The sequence below is a fragment of the Zootoca vivipara genome, chromosome 15 (genome assembly GCF_963506605.1).
Source record: "Zootoca vivipara chromosome 15, rZooViv1.1, whole genome shotgun sequence".
NCBI classification, from domain to species: domain Eukaryota; kingdom Metazoa; phylum Chordata; class Lepidosauria; order Squamata; family Lacertidae; genus Zootoca; species Zootoca vivipara.
In genome coordinates this window covers 6,998,091-7,015,347 of record NC_083290.1, presented here as the reverse complement: position 1 = coordinate 7,015,347, position 17,257 = coordinate 6,998,091, and the positions used below count along the sequence as shown (strand labels likewise).

At 47.5% G+C, this 17,257-nt stretch overlaps 1 protein-coding gene across 8 annotated transcripts in view; it reads left to right on the top strand.

Moving 5' to 3' along the window:
• Window positions 1–17,257, top strand: part of ACACA (acetyl-CoA carboxylase alpha) — a 204,110-nt gene that overhangs the window by 44,376 nt on the left and 142,477 nt on the right. For all 8 annotated transcript variants that reach the window (XM_060268325.1, XM_060268328.1, XM_060268326.1 and 5 more), the window contains 8 exons: window positions 1,550–1,700; window positions 2,495–2,629; window positions 4,087–4,233; window positions 5,345–5,533; window positions 6,486–6,586; window positions 7,977–8,065; window positions 10,061–10,185; window positions 15,313–15,426. In XM_060268325.1, coding sequence (XP_060124308.1) covers window positions 1,550–1,700; window positions 2,495–2,629; window positions 4,087–4,233; window positions 5,345–5,533; window positions 6,486–6,586; window positions 7,977–8,065; window positions 10,061–10,185; window positions 15,313–15,426 — 1,051 coding nt within the window. The remainder of the gene's footprint in view (window positions 1–1,549; window positions 1,701–2,494; window positions 2,630–4,086; window positions 4,234–5,344; window positions 5,534–6,485; window positions 6,587–7,976; window positions 8,066–10,060; window positions 10,186–15,312; window positions 15,427–17,257) is intronic.

Below are 17,257 nucleotides of genomic sequence, written 5' to 3'. Positions count from 1 at the left end.
TTGCGCTCGGTTTAGAAATAAATGTGTAATATCAAGCAGCAATGGGTGAAAGCATCTAGGACAAAGAGTTGGAAGTCAACTTATTGGAAAAAAACTGTAGGAAATCTGATGTAATTTAGCATTGGTTTGTTAAAAATTTGGCAAACTAGTATTTGGCAAAAGAAGAAGGAAGAAGAGAGTTTTGGATTTGATATCCCGCTTTATCACTAACCTAAGGAGTCTCAAAGCGGCTAACATTCTCCTTTCCCTTCCTCCCCCACAACAAACACTCTGTGAGGTGAGTGGGGCTGAGAGACTTCAGAGAAGTGTGACTAGCCCAAGGTCACCCAGCAGCTGCATGTGGAAGAGCGCAGACGCGAACCCGGTTCCCCAGATTATGAGTCTACTGCTCTTAACCACTACACCACACTGCTCTGGAAGAATAATTGTGCTCGGAAACGTACTGGGAGCCAATGTAGGTCTTTCAGGTTCAGTGTTATATAGTCCCAGTGGCCGCTCCCAGTCACCAGCCTACCTACCACATTCTGGATAAGTTGTAGTTTCCGAGTCACCTTCAAGGGTAGCCCCATGTAGACGTCCAAGTGGGAGATAACCAGGGCATGTGCCACTCAGGTAAGACAGGGCGCAGGCAGGTAGGGTCTCAGCTGGTGTACCAAATAGAGCTGGTAGAAAGCCGCCCTGGACCCAGAATTAACATGCACCTTCATAGACAGCTGTGAGTCAAAAATGACTCCCAGGCTGCACACCTGGCCCTTAAGTGGCACAATTACTCCATTCAGGACCAGGGAGTCCCCTACATCTGCTTTCCCCCGTTCCCTAAAAACAGTACTTCTGTCTTGTCAGGATTCAACCTCAATCCGTTTACTCCCATCTATCCACTATGCCTGCTGGTTGGGATTGATGGGAGTTGTAGCCCAACAGCAACCAGAGGGCCACAACTTCAACTTCTCTATGCACAGTGTACTTAAAAAACAACTTACCCTACCCTGCTTTCTGCTTGTCCTGTGCAGAGGCAAGGAGATTTGTTAGCTGGGGTGTGGGTGTGTGCTTGATCCTGATGCTGGTAGCCCGCAGATGTAAAGCTGGCCACTCGGTATAAAGCAACTCCCTATGTTCCTGTTTAAATTAGCTCTTAGTTGAGAACCATGAGGACTAGAATCTTGTTTTATTTTTAGAGGAAGCGCCGTAGGTCAGTGGTAGAGGGTTTGCCTTGTACATAGAAAGTCCCAGGTTCAGTCCCCCAGCGGGTCTGTTCTCTGCCTGAAATCAGCGGAGAGCTACTGCCATTCAGCATAGATAATACTGAGCTACGTAGACCCAATGACCTGCCTCGGCGTAAAGCAGCTTCTTAGAGCTCAGCAGTAGAGCTTCTGCCTTGCATTCAGAAGGTCCCAAGTTCAATCCTTGGTATCTCCAAGCAGGACAGGGAAGGACTGCTGCCTGCCTTTCAGTATAGCAATACTGAGCTGGACGGACCAAAGGCCTGGGGTCACTATAAGGCAGATGTTGATGCTGTTTTCATTCTCTGCCTTTGTGCCTCATTGCTTAGGTACCGCATCACTATTGGCAACAAGACCTGCGTCTTTGAGAAGGAGAATGACCCGTCCATCCTGCGTTCGCCTTCAGCGGGGAAGCTCATCCAGTACGTGGTGGAAGACGGAGGGCATGTCTTTGCTGGCCAGTGCTTTGCCGAAATTGAGGTAAATCCCCCCTCCCTTTGGGCCCTGTTGGGTTCTTCCTGCAAGGACCATCTGCGCTCCGCTCAGGTCAAACTTTTGTTGCTTGCGGCTAAAAGCCTTTGCCAACAATTCAAACGGGGATCAAAAGCTATGCAAGGGATCATCTTGTGCAGATGGAAATGCAGAAAGTACAACACGGATGTAACAAGCCAGGATCAAGGATAAAACCATAAGCAATGAAACCATAAGGACAGAAAAGCAATAAAATATTGGATGGGTGCAAATGGAAGCGGGGGGTAAACATTCCCCTGCGAGGAATGATTCCTTTTTGCAAAATGACTTGAGAAATGATGAGTACCGGTCCTGAATCCGTCATTGGCAGCCACTGTACATATTTGGAAATGCTTGGAGAAGCGTCTTCCTTCTGAAAGTCTTCTTTGTTTCCATTCTTGGCGCATCATCATTTGCAGACTTCACCAGATACGCTCAGTATAAGCAACGGAAACCCAGAAGCCTGTATATCATGGCTTGATCATGATGTGCCTTTGATTAGGGTTCAAGCAATAGGGAAACATGTGAAAATGAGCTGGTTCCAGCTATTGCAAATGCAAACTTTTGCTAAATTTCTCTTTAGCACTTGAGGCCCTTGACTTTCTATGGAAGTTTCCATCTAAGCATTTATGAAATAATTAAATATGGATTTTTGGAACTAGCTTTTTGGTAGTTCAGACTGTATGGGTGGCGGGAAGGAAAGAAAGAAAAGCAAAATACAGTGGAAATCTGAATGCATTGCCTTGTCTTTCCTCGCCTCCCAGGTGATGAAGATGGTGATGACTCTGACTGCTGTGGAGTCAGGCTGCATCCATTATGTGAAGCGTGCCGGTGCGGCGCTCGATCCCGGCTGCATCATTGCCAAACTGCAGCTTGATGACCCAAGCCGAGTTCAGCAGGTGAGGAGTTTGGGGGCAGAGGCAGCTTTTGGAGGGGAGCTGAGAGTCAGTTCCTGAGAACTGGTGCTGAAGGGCCAAGCCAATGTTGCCTGGGACAAATTCCAGCTGAAATGGGAAGTGTTTTAGTGCCCAACAGGCCAGCCTGAGTAGGTGGGAACAGTTGGTGTAGCAGTTCAGGCCTGGCAATGAATTTTTATTGCTGTATCATGAAGCCGCATGCCTATCTTGGATTAAGGAATGGCTAGTATTAAAAAACACTGACATATTAGATCTAGAGGGCTTTAACAATCATTTTGGTTGGCATGCTTAGTTATGTTATGACAAGGTGAAAGTCCACAGAGACTTTACTAACCATGTAATAAAAAGGTCCCTATACGCAGTCTGGTTAAAAAACAAGGGTATCCTGGAAGAAAAGACACCCTGGTGGCTATCGCCGACGGAAGCCATTACAGTAAAAAAAGTTAACATGACGAATTATTGGGTTACATATAAAGAAATTATCTGTGAAGAAGGTAACCAATTAGAACTCAAGAACTCTGAAGAAGAAAAAAGTGGAGTGACCAATTGCTTACAGTACCACCAAATACATGACCTATTCAAACAAGATAAGAAAAAGGGCTTTAATAAAGAACTTTCAAGGTTTGAAAGAGACTTGATAGATAATGACGATAAAACACTAAAATGTTTTTTTAAAAAAATAGAATGGTCAGTGAAGGATGAGGAGGTAAAATCTGCCACGGTAAAGTGGGCAAGAGATTTAGGCCGTAACAGACAACTCTCAGATTGGCAAAAACTGTGGAGGGAAGATCTTAAGTTTACAGCTTGTTATTCAATTAAGGAAAACTACATGAAGGTCTTCTATCACTGGTATATAACACCAAGAAAATTAGGGATGATGTACAAAAATAATTCAGATTGATGCTAGAAATGTAAGGAGGTGGTGGGATCGAGGTATCATGTCTGGTGGACTTGTAAAAGAATGAAGGAATTTTGGGACTCAATTTATAACAAGTTGAAAAAGATGTTTAAAATCTCATTCCCAAAAAAACCTGAGGCATTTCTTTTAGGGAGATCCCAAGAGATCTAAAGAAATTATTTATGTACGCCACCGCGGCAGTGAGGGTTTTGATTGCCCAGAATTGGAAAAGCGAGGCGATACCATCAATAAAAGATTGGCAGATCAAACTGATTGAATATGCTGAGATGGATAAACTGATGGGACAGACAAGGGATCAAGCGAAAGAAAAATTTAGCAAAGATTGGAATACATTTAAACAATACCTGAAAGACCACTGCGGAGAATTAAAATTTTTGCCTGGTTTAGATTAACTCTTGTAATGAGAAACATCAAAAAGTAGCAGATAAGCTGGTTACCAGCAATCTGGATTCACAATGATAGGCATCCAACCAAGACGTTTAAAAGAACCAAGTAATTGTGTCTTTGTTGGTCTCCCAAGGCTGAGTTCCACACGGGGGCCTTGCCGCAGATCCAGAGCACGGCGCTCCGGGGAGAGAAACTCCACCGCGTCTTCCACTATGTCCTTGACAACCTCGTGAATGTCATGAATGGATACTGCCTTCCGGAGCCCTTCTATGGCTGCAAGGTACCACTGGCACCTCCCCACCCCCGTTGTGTGCAATGGGGGCTTCAAAACTTTGTGATACAGATGCCCCCGCCCACCCCGTGTTCTTAACTCTCTCTCTATATATATTTAAATCCTCCCATTGGAATAAGTGTTTGCATATTGTGATTTGCATGTTATTCGCTATTTGCAAAACTCTTGCGGCAGCGTTTGAATTTTCGAGGGGGAGTGGGGGAAGGTTTTGGGGGAGGGGGTGCTGAAAATAATCTCTGAGAAGTTACCTGCCTTTAAATTTCTGCTTATTAGTAAATGAGTGTAAAAATATAATACAATACACATCTCTTTTTTTTTAAATACTGTATGGTTCTCGGAGCGCTTAGCTTTGGAAGCCATGACAGTTAAACAGGGTTTGAAACAGGCTCAATGCATTTATTTTTTAATTATAAAATATAATGCATGCAACCTGTAAATCACACATAATGTGTTCAGGTGCTCGATATAAATTATTGCATATGTCTCAAGGCATCTCTTACAATGTTGAGAATTGTCTCCGAGAATTCTCAAGCCATTTATTTTCATTGATACATAAATAATTATACATAGGTAATATGTATTTATGGTCGGCCTCCGTATGTCTCGGGAGACAATGGAAGAGTGCGCCTTCAGGGGTAAAGTCAAACAGCTGGGGAGTTACAGCGTCTGCTGTGGCAGTAGCGACCGATACTGGAGAGACGTGTTTTATTGCAGTGGGGGCAGATGAAGACACCCGGTTGTGCTGCTACAGATTCACCATGGCATTTCTCCGTTTATTTATTTTATTAGAAATACAATTCCTGCTTTGGGAAGCACAACAAACAGGTTTTGAAACGGATTTTTATTTGTAATATGTTTTACAGCCAGCTGGGCAGGGTATAAATATGATGATGTTGATGGTTTATTTAAACTACAAAACACAGTGTATACAATCTGCAAACCACACATAATACACAGACATGCTGAACATAAATTTCTACCTATATTTATAATTGAAATCTCTGTCCTCTATGCAGCTTCCAATGTTCCTCTTCTCTTCCCCCCCTCCTTTTAAAAACCAAAAGAAAAAGCCTTCCTCCTTTTCTTTTTTTGAATCCAGCTGAAAGATTGGGTCGAGCGGTTAATGAAGACCCTCCGAGATCCCTCCTTGCCTCTCCTGGAACTTCAGGACATCATGACGAGCGTTTCCGGGAGGATCCCTCCCAACGTGGAGAAATCCATCAAAAAGGAAATGGCCCAGTATGCCAGCAACATCACTTCCGTCCTCTGCCAGTTTCCCAGCCAGCAGGTATGCGGAGAAAGTACTTTGCCGTGCAGAAGAACGAGCAGGAGGGGCATTTGTTTTGGGATGCTGGGTGGAATGGGACTTGCCAAGAGAGGGTCAGAGCGATGTCCAAAATGGTGCATGCACATTTTTAAGATTACAATTCTACCTTGTCTTTCTTCTGTCGTGGAACTCAAGGCACTATATCTGGGCAGTCTCCCGTCCAGGCACTGATCAGGCCGAGACCTGCTTAACTTGAGCAAGACAGCTTCCTCATGTGCTTTCGGATCCAAGGCCGGGGAATGTTTCTCAGCCCAAGGGATGTGTTCCCTTCTGAGGGGGCGCTTGCCAGGGCTGGGCGGAGCCAGACGGAAAAGTGGCCAGGGCCACTCAGGCAAATTTTACCATGTGTACAGCAGGCTAGTTTAACACACATTCACATGCCTCTCTGTCTCCTCCACCCATGCAAGCAAGAGGCATTGGCAGAGTTCAAGGATGTATTCCAAGCAAAAACCCTGGAGGAGGGTGCAGAGTGGGGCCCGTGAGAGCTGCGGCCTTTGTTGTTGTTTAGTCGTGTCCGACTCTTCGTGACCCCATGAACCATAGCACGCCAGGCACTCCTGTCTTCCACTGCCTCCCGCAGTTTGGTCAAACTCATGTTCGTAGCTTCGAGAACACTGTCCAACCATCTCGTCCTCTGTTGTCCCCTTCTCCTTGTGCCCTCAATCTTTCCCAACATCAGGGTCTTTTCCAGGGAGTCTTCTCTTCTCATGAGGTGGCCAAAGTATTGGAGCCTCAGCTTCACGATCTACCCTTCCAGTGAGCACTCAGGGCTGATTTCCTTCAGAATGGATAGGTTTGATCTTCTTGCAGTCCATGGGAGAGATCCAAAGGCCATTTAACGAGGCCCAGGGGCCCACATTCGAATCATGGTTCCCCACCCCTGGTTTCATGCTTCTCTCCTTCCCTCCCCTAGATCGCCAACATCCTGGACAGTCACGCGGCCACCTTAAATCGCAAATCGGAGCGAGAGGTCTTCTTCATGAACACTCAGAGTATCGTGCAGCTGGTGCAGAGGTGAGCCTGGCGTCAGAAGTGTGTCAGGCTGAGGGCAGAGATGTGCCCATTGGCATAACTGGGAGGGCTATCTGTATGTGGCATCTAATGCAGCATCCTTCTTGTTCCAAAAACTCCCGCAGATGAGAGCAGCCAGCATGCAAGGGCTCTCAGAGCTCCAAAACCTTGCCTTTGCTTCAGAGAGGTCTTACTGAGACCCTGGCTCCTAATATAGTAGGATTGGGACTCTTCTCATCATTGAGCCTTCCTTGGAGTTACTGGGAAGATTTGCTCCATCCTCCCCTCCCTCCCTCCCTCCCTCCTTCCCTCAATACCTGTTTCTATAAGAAATTTACTTGCTTGGCTCACCACTTGGTTGTAACCGGGGTCCCCTAAACTATGGCTTAGGAGGAACATGCAGACTTGGGGAGAGGAGATTGTGGCTGTTTTGTTCCTCCCCAGTCCTTGGTTCCCCCACCCCTACTTTAATGCCCCCCTCCTCCCCAATCAGTGGTCATTCTGCTGCTATACTCAGCTGAACCATGGTTTGACTTCAGCATGTTTCCTGAACTAGGCTTTGTGGTTTAGCTCCTTCCAGAATGATCACAAGATGTAGCTAAGGTTTTGTCGTCCGGTTTATGGCTTTTGGGTCTCCTAGGAGAGTTAAACCCTGGGATTGGGCAACATGCTAACTAAGTCAAACCATGGTTTACTGCAGCATCAAAATGGCCAGCGAGGTACAGAGTGGCTGTGATCTCCACCGAGATTTCCCCTCTGGGAGCCTGCACTCCTTTCCATTTGCACAAAACCGTGTTTTGGCTTATTGTGACACATAAAGCAAGCTGCTGTTTGTTGGTTTTTTTTTCTTTTAAAATCTAGAACATGGGTAGGCAACTAAGGCCCAGGGGCCGGATCCGGCCCAATAGCCTTCTAAATCTGGCCCGCACACAGTCCGGGAATCAGTGTGTTTTTACATGAGTAGAATGTGTCCTTTTATTTTAAAATGCATCTCTGAGTTATTTGTGGGGCCTGTCTGGTGTTTTTACATGAGTAGAATGTGTGTTTTTATTTTAAATGCATCGCTGGGTTATTTGTGGGGCATAGGAATTCGTTCACCCCCCAACAAAAATATAGTCCAGCCCCCCACAAAGTCTGAGGGATGGTGGACCGGCCCCCTGCTGAAAAAGTTTGCTGACCCCTGATCTGGAAAATGAGGACCGGGTGGAGATTCCATTTGTTAGGGTCCATTCCATCTCGACTCTGTTACACCATGCTCTGCTACAAGATCGAGGGATTCAGTCTTGGATAATGGACCCAGTCTACTTGAGTTTTGTCGCTAGAGAGCTTGACAAAGTCCAGAATCATATGATCACGAGGGCTAGCTTGAAAAACTTGAGGTTTTTCATTATAGGTACCGGAGTGGCAACCGAGGGCACATGAAGACTGTAGTCATGGACTTGCTACGACAATACCTGAAGGTGGAAACTCAATTTCAGCACGGTAAGTCTCGCACAGCTTCAAGATGCAAAGTTTTGGTTGTGGGCGGAGGACCCTTGATGGAGGGTGGAGACGGCCAAGGTGTTAGGCACAAGCACAGCGTGGCTATATGCTTTCTTTAATCTTTTATTTTGCAGCCCTGGATAGAAGCGTTGCAAGAAGAAGTCTGGCCACCAGATGGCAGCTCATGCTAAATACAAGTTAACCCCATGCACACTTTAGGCAAAAGCTAGGTTCCATCCGCACCATAATTTAAAGTACTGTTGTACCACTTTAAAAAGCCCCAGCTTCCCCCAGAGAATCCTGGGAACTGTACTTAGCTAAGGGCGTTGTTAGGAGCTGCAGAGTTGCCTGGGAAGAGGGATTGATTATAAACCATTCTGGAAAAGAGACCTGAGTGGAGGAGCACCCACGGCACTTGATGAAAAATCCACGTGTGTTAGTGAACCCAAAATGGTTTGCAGCTCCTGGACTCTGGTGGCTTTAGAAGAGGAGCAGGCAAATTCATGGAGGCACTCTGACACTAAAGACCAGTCGCTGGGACTCGCAAGCGGGGAGAGTCGCTACTGCTACACTCGGGTCCTGCTTGTGGGCTTCCCATGGGTGTGTGGGTATGTGTGTGCGCGCGCATATCTGGCTGGCCGCTGTGAGAGCAGGATGCTGGCCTAGAGGGGCCTCTGGCCTGGTCAGCTGCAGGGCTCTTTTGATGTCCTTCCGTGTCCACCAGGTGGCAGTAGCAGACCGCACAGCTCTCAGTTCTGGATATGTAACGGGGAAACCTCTCCCGCTATCCTCTTCTTGAGAATTGGGAGATTAATTTCCGCTCCAGATCGGTGCAGCAGATGACCTTGTAATGGAAAATCCAGCATTCTGGCTTTTCTCTTAAGGAGCAGTGAATGGGGTAGGTGGCAGGCTAAGGAGGGAGATGAGGTGGCGTTTCAAGCGTCTTCCCCTCGAGGCTCACTTTGCACAAGTATTTGTGTGCAAAGCAGGCTCTGTTTGTTGCGGAGCCTTCTTGGCTTGGCCGTCCTCTGTATGAGCCGAGGGTGCAGCTTGGAAGGGCCATAGTTCAGGGGTAGGACATTTGCTTTCAGGCTCAGCCTCCTGCCTCTCTAGTCAGGGCTGGGAAAGACTCGTGTTTGAATCTTAGAGTTGTAAGGTACCCCCAAGGGTCATCTAGCCCAACCCCCTGCAATGTAGGAATCTTGGCTACACCATTCATAACAGCTGACCATCCAAACTTGCTTAAAAACCTCCAGTGAAGGAGAGAGTCCATCACCTTTCGAGGGAGTCTGTTCCATTGCTGCCAGCCAGTGTAAACAATGCTGAACAAGGCGGCTGGCTATAAGGCGAATGGCTAGCTACCTGGCAGATAAGGGGTCCAGTCTCCGGACACAGAGAGGGTCTTCTCCACAGCAGCACCCCAGTTATGGAATTCTTGGTGCTGACTTTGCTGACATTTGAGTTCCACTTACCTGTTGGGCTCAGGCAATTTCAGGTTGCTAGCTTTGGGCTTGCATCACCCGAACCCCACAGGTAAGCAGAGCTGGGATGTCCTTCCTTGTTCTCGGAAGGAACCTAGGAGGCCTCTCATTGGTCCACCTGACCCACTCTTGTCTACACAGACCGGCAGCAACTTTCCAGGATTTGAGGCAGGGCTCTCTCCCAGCACCAGGAAGGAGGAAAAAGCAAGCTCAAGTGCAGTGGGAGGCAGGGTGGTAGCTGAGGGAAGCTGTTTTGTTATTGCCGTTGTTGCTATTCATTATTACAACTGGGAGACACAAGAAAACCTTGTGGGTCCACTGCAAAAGCAGCCAGAGATCTACTGGTAGATCTACCTTTGACGCTATGGGAGTGCCCTCAGACCTGGAGAGTGGTCTGTGTGGACAATACTGTAATGGACAAATTCTCTGATCTGCTGTAAGGCAACATCTCTATTAAGGCGCCTCTGGTTAAGGATCCTCGGTATAAACATAACAACTTGTATTCTGGCCGCAGGTCACTACGATAAGTGTGTCTTCGCCCTCCGAGAAGAGAACAAAACTGACATGAACACTGTCCTCAACTACATCTTTTCCCATGCCCAAGTCACCAAGAAGAATCTTCTCGTGACAATGCTCATCGTAAGTCAACGGGGTTTTGTGCCTTGGACTTTTTCTAGCCCGTTTGTTGCTCAGAGGTTTGTTTGCTTGTCTGGAGCCTTTTTAACCTCCTCTTCATCCAGAAAGGGTTCCAGAGCCACTTCTATGCAATCAGTTAAAACAAAAGCAGTTCCTGCCTGCAGGCTTGCAGTGTGTGAAAGTCATGACACAAAAGGAAAGGCGGATCAGAAGCATAGATGAAAGAGCACCTCCGGTTCTTAAAGTTAAATAACTCTTAAAGTTAAGTAATTACTGTCTATTTTGCAAACAGTTCAGAACAGGAGGAGCTTGGTGGATCTTGATTATCCCAAGATCTGCACTGGGATGGGGACCCTTGTTCCTACCTCTGGGCTGCATTCTTTCCAGGGGCCACATGCAAGTGGTGGGTGGTACCAAAGGCACCTTTTTACAGTACCTTTGTACTGTAGGCTAGTTTAACCCCCCCCCCTCAAACAACCCTCTCCATAGTCCATCCAGGCAGGCAAGAGACATTATTTGGATTTTGAGGACACATTCCACCCAGGCAAAAGCACTCAAAGTACCTCTGGGGAGTATAGTCTGTGGGGTGTTCCAAGGGCCAATCAGATAGGCCTGGAGGGCCACATATAGCTCCTGACCCTGAGATTCCTATTCTTGTTCTGTATCATTCTGTTGCATTGTTGGTCAACCTATCCCTTTCCCTATCCCTTTCGTTCTGTGCACTGGGCTCTAGTCAGACGAGGGATGGGTGAAGAGAGAATGTTAGTGTGTGTGTGTGTGTGTGTGTGTGTGTGTGCGCACACACACACAGTCCATGGCCAGCAGCTGGGGATAGACTTCCCTGAGTTACTCTGACAAGTGTGCAAGCTTCTGTAAGTCAGATTTTGGTTTGGACGGTTTTTTAAACAACAACAACAACAACAACAATGGAATGCAATCAATATTTACTTATTGCAGCCATAGGCTATAGCATGCCCAAAACACTGACATAAAAGCACAAGCAATTAAGGGTCCCAATTCTCATTTAGCATACAAAGCATAACTGAACCACATTGTCTGAAGGCTTATTGTGATCTAGTTTATTCAGATTAAACAGTTGTATTGGCCATCCATTGACACATTATTCAAAATACCTGCCCTGCTTTTCTTTGCTGGTGCTGCAAAGAATGTATCTAAATGGATATGTATGTGTGTATGTATTTGTATATGCATGAATATATATGAAAGAGAGAGGCAGAGAGATTAGTCCATTCGGGTGAACCATCTGCCCGTCATCTTATTTACAACCAATTGTGGAGTGCCCCTGTCTTTCATTGGCTCTGTCTCCACCAACATCCGGTCTCCCTGTATTCTGCTCCACCAGCCGCTGCTGCCACTTACCCCAAAACAATGATGCCGCTGTATCCATTTCTCGCAAACGGGGGCCTCCCAGATGTTGTTGGATTTCCAGGTCCCAGCAGCCATCACGGCCAGTGTTTAGGGAAGGGAGGGAGTTGCAGTCTAGCAACATCTGGAGGTCTGTGTCACCTACTGACCACCCAAGGCATTGGGACAAATGATAAGATAGCATTAAACAAAAGAAAGAAAGAAAGAAAGAAAGAAAGAAAGAAAGAAAGAAAGAAAGAAAGAAAGAAAGGAAGGATAGTGCCTCTCCTCTGCAGCTTCTCTCCTCCCTAACAAACACAGCAGTCGGCTCGGATACCAAATGTAACACATTGTCCCAAAGTGCAAATTGGCATCCGTAGGTCTCGATGCACAGCTGGGAAGCTTGAAGGAACATGGGAAGCTGCCGTATTCTGAGCCAGACCATTCTGCCATATAAGTTAGTCGCGTCCACACTGATTGGCAGTGGCTGTCCAGGGTTTCAGACGGGGGTCCTTCCCAGGCCTTCCTGAAGATGCCGGGGATTGAAACTGGGACCTTCTGCATGCCAAGCAGGTGCTCTGCCCGCTAGCTGTGGCGCCTCCCTAATTACATCATATATTTTCTGGGTCGTATCCTACTCGGATACAACATGGAAGTCTATCAGCAATGTAGGTCCATCAATTTCAGCAGGTCTACTCTGAGTAGGACTTAACTGGCAAGAACCTTTAGAGCAGGTGTGGGAAACCTTGGGGCCTTCCGGAGGCTGCTGAACTATAACTCACGACAGCCACAACAAGCATGGCCCAAGGGGAGTTGCTCTTCACCAGGCATCCCCAAACTTTGGCCCTCCAGATGTTTTGGACTACAACTCCCATCTTCCCTGACCACTGGTCCTGTTAGCTAGGGATCATGGGAGTTGTAGGCCAAAACATCTGGAGTGCCGCAGTTTGGGAATGCCTGCTCTTCACCAACCTCTGGAGGACCAAAGGTTCTGTGTTTGGATTTATTTGCTATAAGATGAGGCACTAACATTCCCCCCCACACCTTTAAAAAATAGATCTGAAACATGGGCATTGTACCCCACTTTCCTGAAAAAGGGGAGCTGAGGGAGGGAGAGGGGAAAGCACTTTCGACTCATTTTAAAAATAACACTTCAGTGAAGAAAATGCCTTTTTATGGGTCACGTGGGAGAGTTAACACCAGGATTGATGGCATCAATCATAGTCTGTGTCATGCTTTCGAAGATGCTAATTAATGGAGTTCTCCTTCCCAACTCCCTCATCTCCCCCTTGCTCACCCACCCACTTTTTTTTTTGCTAAAGACTTTGTGGATTCTTGTCATTAAAAAAAAAACGATTGCCAAACCTCAATTTTTTTAAAACCACAGCCCTTCCCTCCCTCTCTCTTTAATAAGGACAGCTGACAAGTAACATGGCTTCCCAGGCAGTCCCCGGGTTCTTTAAATACTAATTTATAAGATATACCTTGCATAAAAACAAAAACAAAAAAAAACCCCTTCCCCCCTCCTCCATCCTTCCTTTCTCTCTCTCTTTTTGCGGTGTGATTGTAAGTAACGCTTGCCTTAAGAATCTCATTATTTGAACACGGAGCCATATTTCCTCTGAGAATTCTGGAGTAGCTTTGAGCCGGGGCTGTTCATTTCTCAAGTAATCATGCCGGCATGATGGAGAGAGAAAATGGCAGCTGTTCGCAGCTCAGGCCTTCAATTTTCTTCAGAGTCCAGTCACTCAAGTGTGTAATTACATGGGGGTGCCGGGGAGGCGTTAGGCCTTGTCAAAGAACCCGTTTGAGGCTTTTTCGCTCGCCGCCTTTGCCAATCAGGGCAGGCCAGAGCCAATGAGAGTGCCGCCACACTGCTTTGTTTTCTTGTTGTCATTCGCTTGACGATTTCTTCTTGCGAGGAGGAAGGGTCTTTAAACTTCTCTCCCTGGTCCCAAACACCCTTCCTTCCTTCCTTCCTTCCTTCCTTCCTTCCTTCCTTCCTTCCTTCCTTCCTTCCTTCCTTCCTTCCTTCCTTCCTTCCTTCCTTACCTGGATCACCTGTGTGAGTTCAGGAATTTTTAAAAACGGAAAGGGACTTATTGTCTCCCTCCCTGATAGCGAAACAGGCCCTATAACACAAGAGCCCCACTCTGGACCAGAACAAGGTCCCATCTCCCCACCCCACCCCCAAATCCAGTGTTGATGCTTCTCTTCCCTACAGTTGCCAGCCCAGGTGCCTTTCTGGGAAGCCTGCAAATAGGCCCATGTCGTGGTGGCCTGCAGCATATGCTAGGCAGATGTGAAAACGGAAGCCCGCAAAAAAGTAAAATACAATTTAATTTTTTTTTTTAAAAAAGTTGCAATGTCAAGTGTTCCTGCTGAGTGTGAGCCAGGCCCATTTCCAGGGTGCTCCATTCCACACACCCTTCCCTGCCCTCTTTCAGGACACTCCATTCCATTGCCAGCCACCATTCCGGGGGTGCTGAGCATGCTCAGTCCTCATTTTGAGGATGTTCTCCCCCCCCCCCACATCCTCTGCAGATCTTTGAGTTCCCCTGATCCTCCTGTCTTAGGTGTGTGACGGTGGCTGTTTTGCCTACATCAAGGAAAGCTGCAGAGTGGGCCAGGCTGGGCAGGGAACAGAGCTCAGTTCCAAGACTGTAATGTTCCCTGCAAAGTCTCCCCAAGTGTACAGATTTTACATTGGAACTTAGCAACATAGGAAGCTGCCTTATGCCATTGGTCTATCCAGTTTGGTATTACCTACACTGACAGGCAGCAGCTCTCCAGGTTTCAGCTTTACCTGGAGGCCTCCTCTGCTTCCGTATTGTTTTGATCTTTCGCTAAATGTTTTATTCATTTGTTTATTGTCTTTTCTTTTGACCCACCTTTATGTTACAAAAAACCACCCCCATTTCTTCTTAGTGTCTTAACCAGGGGTCAGCAAACTTTTTCAGCAGGGGGCCGGTCCACTGTCCCTCAGACCTTGTGGGGGGGCCAGACTATATTTTGGAAAAAAATATGAACGAATTCCTATGCCCCACAAATAGCCCAGAGATGCATTTTAAATAAAAGGACACATTCTACTCATGTAAGAGCACCAGGCAGGTCCCACAAATAACCCAGAGATGCATTTTAAATAAAAGGACACATTTTATTTAAGGACACATGTAAAAACATGCTGATTCCTGGACCATCCGCGGGCCGGATTTAGAAGGCGATTGGGCCGCATCCGGCCCCCGGGCCTTAGTTTGGGGACCCCTGGTCTTAACAAATGAAACTGATTTGCAAAAACGATACATGTAAAAATACGAGAGACAGTGCACACAGCTTTGCAATTCAAGAAATCTTTAATAAAAAATACTTTAAAAACAAAAACAAAAACCACCCCAAAACTCCAAGGCAGCAGCACTGTGTCTATGGATGGTGCTGCACCACAATAAATAAATAAATGTTAAAAAAATACAATATTTTAATTAATAACTTTTTTAAAAAAAATAAATAGTGATCTGTTCTCTGTCAGCGGCTTGGGCGTATCCTTTTGTGTTTACGGAAGGGGCCATTTCCATAAGAAGGATTGGAAAGCTCCTTCCATTGCAGCCATTAAGCTCTTTCACTTGAGGTCTGTTGCTGTTGTTTTTTGAACCCTTCCCCACTTTTTCCCTGCCTTTTGCAACCTTGCCCGCTCTTTCCGTGTCCGCGGCACTTGGGCAAAACGTTTGCAAATCACTTTCCCCATATTTCTCCCCTCCTCCTCTCCAGGACCAGCTGTGCGGACGAGATCCGACCTTGACGGACGAGCTCATTAACATCTTGACGGAGTTGACCCAGCTCAGCAAGACCACCAATGCCAAGGTCGCCCTACGGGCCCGTCAGGTACCAAGCTGTTCTTTCCATGCTGGGGGGCTGGATGTGGGTGGGGGTGGGGCCTCTTGTTTGCTTCTCAGTGCAGGATCAGACTCCCCTTTTCACCCTCTTTGCTGCATCTATAGGAGCCTAGGAAGCTGCCTTGCCTTGTATAAACCATTGGTCAATCTAACTCAGCATTGTCTACCCTGACTTGCAGCGGCGCTCCAGGATTTTAGGCAGGGGATACTCCTGGCCCCACCTGAGGATGCCAAGGGTCAAACCTAGGACCTTCTGCTTGCCAATTACCCACTGAGCCCTTTCCCAGTAACCCAATCTCCAAGATAACCAGAAGCAGGGGTGGGGGAGCCTTTATCTGCTTTGGGTCTATATCCTCCCATGAAAGAGCTTTCGGGGGGTGCGTGGCTGCATGCCAGCAGCGCATGGGGCCAGAGCCAGTGAATAGGATGAGGGCTATGTTCCAGGCATAGAAAGCAGAGTTTTCCTCCCTGCTTTGCTGGCTTCTGAAGACGCACCTGGTTAACGCCGGCATTTCCCTTCTTTCTCTCAAACCAAGTTCCCCCTTTTTTATTGCTGCGGCGTTTCTAATGGGATTCTTTTAGTGCGCATTTTAATTATGGTTGTTTAATGTTTGGCTGGTTTTCGTATTTTGCAAACCGCTTAGAAATTGATTTTGGCATTAAGTGGTATTAATTAATTAATTAATTAATTGCCGAAGGGTACGCACGCTGACGTACGCCCACACAACCCTTCCAGGCAGGGAAGAGGCATCCTTGCAGTTCCAAGGACAGGTTCTAGGTAGCCAGAAGCACTTTGTGGAGCTGCAGAGCAGGGCTGGGGAGGGGCAATGCCCTAAGGAGTTTCAGGGGCCAGGTAGGGGAGGCCCAGGGGCCACATCTGGCTCCTGGGCCTGAGTTCCACCCCCTTGCCTTAAATCAGGGGTCGGCAAGGTTTACCTCGCCTGGGCCGGTTCACTCCCGCGCAGATCGCTCCGTGGGCCGGATCGCGCCTGCGGTTTAGCGCAGTGCCGCGGGGACTCACCAAGCGGGCGGCTCGGTTTGGGGGCGGCTCGTGGGCCGTTTAAACAACCCCCGTGGTCCGCTTGTAGTCCATGGGCCTTAGGTTGCCGACCCCTGGCCTAAATCATCAATAACTAAGTTGCACGTTAATCAGTTTATCTGATCTCTTTGCCCAGGGGCGGCTCGCCCCATTGTGCCAGGGACACCTGGAGGGCACCAGGTTGGGGGGGAGGGTGCAGTGAGGCTGCCAGTTCTCAGCACCCAAATATTTCATAGTGATGTAATGAGGTCAGGACTTGAGGTATCATGGAGCTGCCACAAGACTCAGCAGTAAAAAAAAAATACCTAAGAAAAACCTGGAGCAATAATATTACCCCCCCCCCCGGTGTTCTCCCAAGATATTTGGAGAAACATTGGAAGTAGGGAGGGCGAAGCATCTGTTTTCCAGAACGGTGAGCGAATGCATTTCAAAAGTGAGCTTTTAAAATAAATATGGTGAACAGTCATCTCTCCACTGTTGCAAAACTCCTTGACTTGGGCCTTGAGAGGGACTAAGGGGGTGGCCCCGAGGTTAAAGCTGCTGCCCCGCATCCCTGCAGGTGGGCCCCCAAACCTACTTCTCAGGGCCCAGGCCAGGGACTTGGCAACACCACTTGCCAGGATGTGTCGTCAGCCTTCCAGGTGCTCAGATGCCGACAGGCGACACCACCACCTTAGGACAGTGTATTAAGAATCCCTGGGGGGGGGGATGGGTTGGAGGAGGGAAGGCAAAGTGCATTACTGCCCGCTTGGTTCCAGATTCTGTTAAACAGCAAACTCCC